Raw genomic sequence first — 8467 nt, 5'->3', positions numbered from 1 at the left:
TTGAGGCTACATATACGTTGTTGCAATAGTGAGAATGTAGTAGCAACCTGATATTCTTTCTGTCAAGAAGAGCAGAGGCAGAAGGGTCCTTTCCCCAGTTCTTCCCTGGAGAGTACATTTAGCTGCTGCTGGAACATAAATATGCAAAATAAATAAACAGATGAATGAATGAAGAATAAATGAATGGAAGTAGGCACTTGGATGGGCATGAAGGTACCAATATTTGAAGAAGTTTTGGCTTCTTGGAGAAAAAGTGGTTGAGGAACTCTTGATTGCCCATTAGCCAAAATGAGGACACCAGAATCACACTCCCATTGAGGTCTTTATTAATTTAGGACAGTGGTTCTTCACCCTTTTTGGGTCACGGACATCTTTTAGAATCTGATGACAACTATGAACTCTCCTTTTAAGAAAATGCACATATTAAACATATACACACATTTTTGCATATAATTTAATTTTAGGGAGTTCAGAGTCCTGCCCTCCCACCAACTCATTCATGGCCCCCAGGTTAAGACCCCATAATTTAGATACATAGAATTTGGCAGTAAAGTGGCAGAATGGAAAAAGGACTGAGGCTAGGAAACTTGAATTATAGTCCTGTATCTGCTTCTAACTAGCTCTGTGCACGTCATTTCACTTCTCTGGGTTTCGGTTTTCTCAGGTGAAAAATGAGGGAGTAAGTGTAATTCTATCCAAAGATTCAACTGGTGTCAACATTCTGGAGGGGGAAGAGGCTGGCACATTCCACAGCAACAGCATTCCTTCCACCAAGGTTCCTCTGTGGGCTGCCTCCTTGGTATACACTGCTTTTATTGTACTTTGAGAAGAAGCCCTCTTTTCCTACCCAGTAAGCTCTTCTGATTGCTTGTGGTGCTAATTTTAATCTAACTTGAAAATCTGCACAGAGGCCATAGCTCTCTGGTTGCCTCACTTCCTCTTCCTTGCATGGTACCCTTGTAGATAGCAAAGAGGACTTCAAACAGATCACCTGGGCAGAAGGGGGGCAGGGGAGGGGCAAGACTGGGGAAGACATCCTGACACTGCCTATTCAGGTGAACGGATTCTAGCTCATTCACTTTTCCTATTTGCTAGCTCGTGGACTGGCAGGAAACAGAAATCAACAGTTGTAACCACCACGGGGAGGAACTCTGCCATGTGCTGGCTGCAGCCATCCTCAGGTCTTTGCCAGAGAATCCACTAATACTAATTTAATATTTTCCTCCATGTCACAGCTTTACCATGCTTTTAAAAAGTGGGAAATTTTTCTTCAGCTACCTGGTGCTTTTTGTGGAGAACAAACTTAAAAGCAAATTTCCCAGCAGGAGTGTTCAAATATCTTCAAGTCAGGCATAGTAATTAAATAGCAAGTGGCCTTCCCTCCCGACTTTCATCCCCAAGTGCCTATATCCCATTTTTTTAAAGGATTACAATCCAACCCCAACATCCAGAGCTTGTGCCCTCATGACAGTTGCCCCACCGAATGGTGATCCAGCCAAATTTTGAATGTCCTGAAATGACCAGGAGAACTAATTACATCTTCATATAGCCCTAATTCTGTGCCCAAATCTGCAAAAATTTACTTCTCTGAGCTTTATTTACATCATGAACCCTAGTGCTACTGTATGGGATAGAGAAATTATAAATAATGTCTTGAGTTTCTTCTCTACACCAGTCCTTGCCATGAGCACTTTCTCAACATCATCTCCCTTGACCCTCACAGTAAATCAAATGTAGACTCTCTGAGGGCAGGTTTACTTTATCTGTTCACTGCTCTATCCCCAGTCTCTAGAATAGTATCTGGGTGGTATTAGCACTCAGTATATATCTGCTGAATTTAGAGACAGTTCCTGTTATTATCCCCATTTTACAGATGAGAAAACAGATTCACAGAGTTCAAACACTATTACAAGCTGCAGGGTTACTTTAATAGGATCCAAAGGAATAAAGCCATTATGAGGAGGATATCATTTGTGTTCAAGAGGCTCTGCCTCTGCCACACCCCCAGTGTGGCTGTCCAACCCACCTGTTCTTGAGATAGACACAGCCACGCTCCACTGCTGGGGCTGGAGGAGAGTGGTACTGGGGTCCCGGAGTGCCACTTAGAACAATTGGGTGGTGGTTAGTTAAAATAACAGGGTTATTAAGGGCCTCATTTAGAGCAGCATTTTGCATAAATAACCATAGCCATGGAGGATGGCATCTGATTATCTCTCTTCTGAGTGAAGATTGAGGGGGTGAAAATGGTAGGAAAGACGGGAGCAAAACAAGGAAACACAAACAAACACTACAAACCAAACCAATGCAGAACAAAATCCAAAACTCCAAAACCAAACCAAACCAAACCAAACCAAAACTTAGGAGCTGGAACAATAAAGAGGGAGTTTCATGAGGGTTTTTGTCTTATTTTTTTTCTGTGGAGAAAATGGCCTTCTTTTAGCACAAGGAGCCCTCGTGGTATTTGTTGGACCATTGGTATGGGGTTAAACAATAATGCCATGTTTCAGTATCATTTTCTTTGTTGCAAACCCCAAGCTTCTTGTAAATTTACATATTCTGCAGAGCTCTATTCAATGAAAGAATATCACCCTGACCCTTTCCTTTTCTTCGTTATGACTGGTCAAGAACACCCAAGTATCACAGTTTTTTAGTTGACCAGGAGAAATGTTTTTGATGAATGGAATATTTTCTTTGGTAAACAAACACCAACTCAAAACCAACCAATAAGTTTCTTTGGTAAAGTGAACATTAATGTCTTGGTTGGAATTAATTGAAACTAAAACTTTTGCAAGTGTTTGCTAGGCTTGTTCCTTCCCTCTTTATAGCAATTGAAAAAGAAAAACTTGATGAAGTAAAGATAAAGACTTAAATTTTACGGGGATGTGATTTGGAGTTGCTTCTCAAGTGTCTTCTCCATGATGGGGTTAACCCAATGCTGTCAGAGCAGTAATCATTAACGAGTAAATAATAATTAATGATTAAATAATAATGATCTAACAATAAACAATAAATCTTGGCATGCAGAGTCCCCTAGTAAAAAAAAAAAATCATTCCATAGTCAGAATTCCATAAGCCTTGATTTCAAGTGCTGAAAAGGGAAGTCGACAAGGTTGAAAATGCCCTTCGTCTAAAAATACAGTATTCCAAGGTATACAGAGACTCAATCAAGTTGGGAAACTACTATCTGTCATAAAACAAAGTTCCACAGCAAGTCATTCTGGTTGATCAAATTGAATGATTAAATTCTCAGCAAAATCCATTTAATTGGTGTGTGTATTGTATCAGTGTTTGTGGAGTCGCTTTAACCCGAGGTGCTCCACGTGGCCGACACTAAATCAATGGCTGATTTAGAACACACTGCTCAGAAAATGATTTAGCAACATATGATTTAAGAATAAAACCAATCCCCTCTTCAGCTGTGTTTTATAAATAATAGCCTAGTTGCAGGCCCCTTGGAGAGAGAATTGATCGCAGATCTATTATGCGAACTTGCCCTTTTTCGAGGACCATACTTGTCCTCAGATTAAAGCTCATTATCTTCTAGTTGAGTGCATAACACGTTGGTATGATCGCTTAGTGTGTCTGCAGGAGAGACTGAACAAATGTGTAACGCACTAGCTACGTATTGAGAACTGAGTGAACGACAGTACAGGAAATAGAAAGCACAGGTTTGCACTTGGTGCATTTACACTGGAATCATTTGGGCATTTTTGCTGTTTGGAAAGACAATGGCAAACCAAAATCCCAAACATTACCCAGACATTAAAAAAAATATATATATATCTGCCATGTGGCCAATAAAGTCCTATGTTCTTTTCCTTGGAAATGTACTTTGAAGGGAGTAATAGCCCTCTTAAGGGAAAATCTTAAAGTGGCTTGCCCTGTCTTAGGCATGCTAAAATGATGGAAACCCTCTAGTGGTGTGACCCTGGCTGAGTCACTTTACTCTCCTAGGTCTCAGTTTCCTTCTGTGCGGAGGATGGGGAAGTTGCACAGTACAGAGAGCAAAGGTGCTTTTGGGAAATGCTTCCCACTATAGATGTCTAAATAAGCTACATCTCTAAAAGGGAAAAATACTGTAGACATTTGCCTCAAATGTGACCAGGAAATAGTGTCATTTTTATAGACATAAAGAAATGCAGAGGTCTGGGGCAACATACACAGCCTCTTCAGTCAAAGTTGTTTCTGTTTAGAGCCTGTAAATACTGTGACCAACAGTATAAACATCTAGGCTCGTTAATGTACAGAAGGGCCGCGCAGTGCATTGGACGGGCACCAGCAAAGGTATGGGGGGCGGGGTGGGGGGCACCAGGATGATGAAAGTGCAGCCAGCTTAGCAGAAACGTTTGACCACCATCACTGATAAACGTGTATTGGTGATTACGTCTTCCAGTCATTTCCATCTGTCTCCCCTTCAGTCCTTCATCTCCCTGCCTGCACTTCTATGAAGCTTCTCAGTTTCAGGACTTAGAACTCACCAAAGAACTTCCTTTTCTCCTCTGTGTCTCTGAGCAGCCATGACTTGAAATGTTATGGCAGATGACCATGTCAGTGTTCATTTCTCCTTCCTCAGCTATGCACAGGCAGATGTTGCTTCTGGGCAGCCACGCAAACACTGCATGTAGGGTCAGACCACAAACAGCTGTACCAGTTGGCCATATTTTTTGTTAAAATGGAGACACTGCCTCTGGGTTCAAGTAGACACCTGCTTTTCCTTCATCCTGCCAGGTATTTGGGATTGGCTCTGCAGCTTTCGGTACCCGGAGCCTCCTGCCAAGAGCTGTAACTAATAGAGCAGATCCATTTGGTGACAAGCAACAAGATATTCCAAAATAGAATCGCTCCAACTCTGCAGTGCTGGAGCTGTCATTGGTTTAAAGGTGTATTCACCAAATCATACACATGGTCAAAGTATGCTGATGGGGGGCTATGATTTCTTCATTCTGCACAACAAAACTGCCTCACCTGGGCGAATTTGGGAATCACTCAATTTCATTCCATGGGTGATGGCCACTCTACCATGGGTCACTTCCAAGGTTGTGGCTTGCTTTTGCTGCCTAGAACTTTTGAAAGCATCTCCTTGGGGTGCTGGGGAGCTAGATGAGACAGCTAAGACCTCAAACCACAGACTTTGCCCGGAGCTACTGCTCTGCAGAAGTTCTGGAAGCTTTATTGTTTGAACAATGCTTAAAGCTATTTCTGCTTTGGCAGCTGACCTTTCAATCAGTAGGTTTTTGTCACAATACCAGCAACATCTGCAGTGTGAATAAAATAGGATTCTGCTTGCTAATAAGCTTTCTTCTATTTGATCTTAGTTTAAGAGATGTGTCTGTGTGTGTATGTGTGTGTAAATTCTTTCTGGTAGCAGTCCTTTTGTTTAAAAGACTGAAAATATGCAATGCCCATTTCCCCCCTTGTCCTTTACTTTGGCAATGTCTGTTTCTTAAAAAAGAAAGAACAACTTTGAATTTGTTTCATTAACATAATCTCTTTGCTCTCGATAAGACCTAGGGTGAAAATATAACAAGCAGACTCTATCACACTGTTGTAATTTGGTCAACCACTCGGGTACTGTCAATATCCACCATTTCCACACATTCGATTTCCTCCCGGTTTTCAGGATTTTTCTTCTCTTTCCTTTTTTTCTTAGAGGGTGGCAGGAAAGTCAGTATCACAGGTAAAATGGCAAAGCAGTGAAAGAAGGTGACAAATGCTATTAAAAACAAGCACCTGAACAGTGTACAGGTCAGATTTGAAGGCACAGCTGCGAGAGGAATCAGACCAACGATATAGCAGAGGTAGCTCTGTAAAATCGCTACCCCGTGCACTTCCAGGGCATTCTTTACCCATTTAGTTCTTGTGAAATCCTTGCCCAGAACAAAGGTGGATAACAGTGGAGCACAATTGTCAATTGTGTAGTTAATTCCATAAATTAAGCATAGCACAGAAATGCAGTCCAGTTCTACTTTCCATAAGGTCATGAAACCTATAACTCCAAACTCCACGGACACAACCGTTAGAGTGAGCCAGACATTAATCAGAGAGTCTGCCACCAGGAATGCCGAGAAGAAGAGCAGGAACAAAGCACTGATGCAGGAGTTGTGCAGGGGGGCTCCCAGAGAGGAGGCATATCTATCCATATACACGAAGGACGGGTTGAAGACAATGAACTTCACCTTAGAGGTGACAGAAAGTCTCCTGAGGGTCTCCAGGAGATCATAGAGTTCTTCTCTGTTAGTTTCCATGGTCTTGGCCACCAGAAACATTCTGGAGGCCACTACATCAACCTCATCATTGTACTTTTTAGAGAAGATGATGTCCTCTTGAAAATGTGAAAATTGGGGAGCTTTCAGGAAGGAATTCCTCAACATGTCTGTGAAGTTTTTCTTAGGCAAACCAGTGGACACATTGAGTTTCCGAAGGTAATTTAAATAGCTCTCAAACCAGGATATCCGCACGAACCCCTTGGTGTATTCTAGCACATCTTCTTGGACACTAGTGTTCCAGTATTCTATGGACTCGTATATGTAAAACCCAATCACCGGACTGTAGTTACTAAAGTACTTTTGCTGGGCAGTAGTGTACTCAATGGTTTGCGTCGCAGTTGCTACGATGTTACTAAGGTCTGACCCTTCACTGACCTGCAGATAGCCCATTAAGGCAAAGGAAATATAAATAAGGTAAAAGAGAACTACAAAAGGCTTGACATAGGTGTTGGTTATCCAGTCACAGTAATAGCGTTTGAGGAAACATACCAATAGGTGACTCTCGTAAGTGTTCGCTTCCTCGCCGTCGGTTGTGTCCTCACTGAATCTGGCTGTCAGGAGAAACCTGTACCATGCCGGCTTCTCCTGCAATGCCTCGGGCTTTGGGACTTTCCTACAGAAGATACTATGCTGGTAATTGTTTTCTATGTAGCCAGTGAATACCAGGCTGGAACCATAAAACGAGAGTACATAGAGGTAGTTGAAGAAGATTGCAATACAGGAATTGCAGCAGAAAATCCTGGCTGCCTCAATGTTCGTGAAAGGGCTGGCCCCTATGCCAAAGGTGACCAGGTACATGGCAGTGGTGAGAGAAAAGGAGAGCATGGAGTCTGCATAGACTGCTGCAGTTCTCTCTTTAACATGTTGGTCTTCTCTAGTTTTCCTCCAGGAGGATAACATTTCAAAAGTCCCATACAATCCATGACCTGAGGGGGCAGAAAAAGACCAGATCAAAAAGTTGAAAAGACTAACCTCTTTCAAGAGAGGAACCGACTTGGTCACGGGCAACTACCGGGTCAAGGGGAGTACAACCAGCCTTGGTGGTGACAGATTGTGAATGCCAAGAATTTCTTCCGTGGAAGAGAGCCCTGTCTTTTAGTGAATCCTAAATGTTAATGGCAAGTGAAAGGTAAGATCGAGGAGCTAAGATCTCCATTGCTCCCTTCTGGCTCAAGAATGTGGGCTAGACTTTTGCCTATGGAAAACCGAGTAGACTGGCATCTGTCTCTTGGGGATTATATACAGTGAGAGGTTAGGGCTGTTGGGGCAGCTTGCAGAGTTTTGTTTCCCTTGCTTGGTGGAACACTCCAGAGAAAGCTCCTGGCCACTCATCACTTGGCTTGGCATCCCCATAAGTCTGGCTGGAGGTCAGCACAGAGGAAGGCTGTGGGCAGAGGGTTCTGAGTTAATGTCTCATCATCTCGTCTATGTTTGGCCAAATGGAGGGCGTTAGGAAGAGAAAGAGGCACTGTATTTAATTTGAGTCTTGACAGGAACCTAAATCACAGCCTCTTCCCCCCTCCCCCACCCCCAAGTATCAGTCCAGGGAACAAGAAATCTGAGACACAGAGGGAAGCACAATAAGTAGCACTGGGTTTCAGTGAATAGGAAAGACAGAAACTGCAACACGGTTCACATGATCTCTCCCTGCCACTGATAAAAATTAAATTTCTGCTTGTAGATGTATAGTTTGCGTTTTGTCTTCAGGGACCTGTTTGACCAATTTTGCTTGTTTGTAGATGACGTATCAAGCAGGGGCTGACCCTGCTGGCTTCTCTGCACTATTTGGCAATGGCCTCTGAGGAAGAGACCCAGATCAATAACCTTTTCCTTAACTACTTAGTGCCTTGGCCTCCTTGGTTAGTACTCCAGAAGCACGGGCATAGCAGAGGTATGGGAAGTGCCCATGTTTTGATTCCATTCTCCTGCTTGAGACTAGATCTAGCTTGCCTTCCCCCACCTCTCCTGGTTGGAGGTAGACACTCTCCCGATGGTTCTCCCTGGGTTTCCAGGCTCTCGTGACACTGAAAAGCCACTGGAAGTGACTTGTTGTAGCTTTCAGTCACCCCTATCTTGGCACTAGGATCAGCAGATCTAATTTTCTGCTTCTATGTCTTGGCATATTCAATCCCATTATTGAGGAGAATAAAATCTTTACCCACTGGTACAATAGTTTTGTTTTTAACGAGGTATTAAAAATC

The 8467-nt window shown here is 42.8% G+C and overlaps 1 protein-coding gene across 2 annotated transcripts in view; it reads right to left on the bottom strand.

The window, feature by feature from the left end:
• Positions 1-309: 309 nt before the first annotated feature.
• Positions 310-8467, bottom strand: part of PTCHD1 (patched domain containing 1) — a 58335-nt gene continuing 50177 nt past the window's right edge. For both annotated transcript variants that reach the window (XM_032331329.1, XM_032331330.1), the window contains one exon: positions 310-7192. In XM_032331329.1, coding sequence (XP_032187220.1) covers positions 5538-7192 — 1655 coding nt within the window. In that variant the 3' untranslated portion in view covers positions 310-5537. The remainder of the gene's footprint in view (positions 7193-8467) is intronic.

Source organism: Mustela erminea, chromosome X (genome assembly GCF_009829155.1).
Source record: "Mustela erminea isolate mMusErm1 chromosome X, mMusErm1.Pri, whole genome shotgun sequence".
Classification (NCBI taxonomy): domain Eukaryota; kingdom Metazoa; phylum Chordata; class Mammalia; order Carnivora; family Mustelidae; genus Mustela; species Mustela erminea.
The sequence above is the reverse complement of the archived record's forward strand: the minus strand, read 5'-3'. Positions and strand labels throughout refer to the sequence as shown.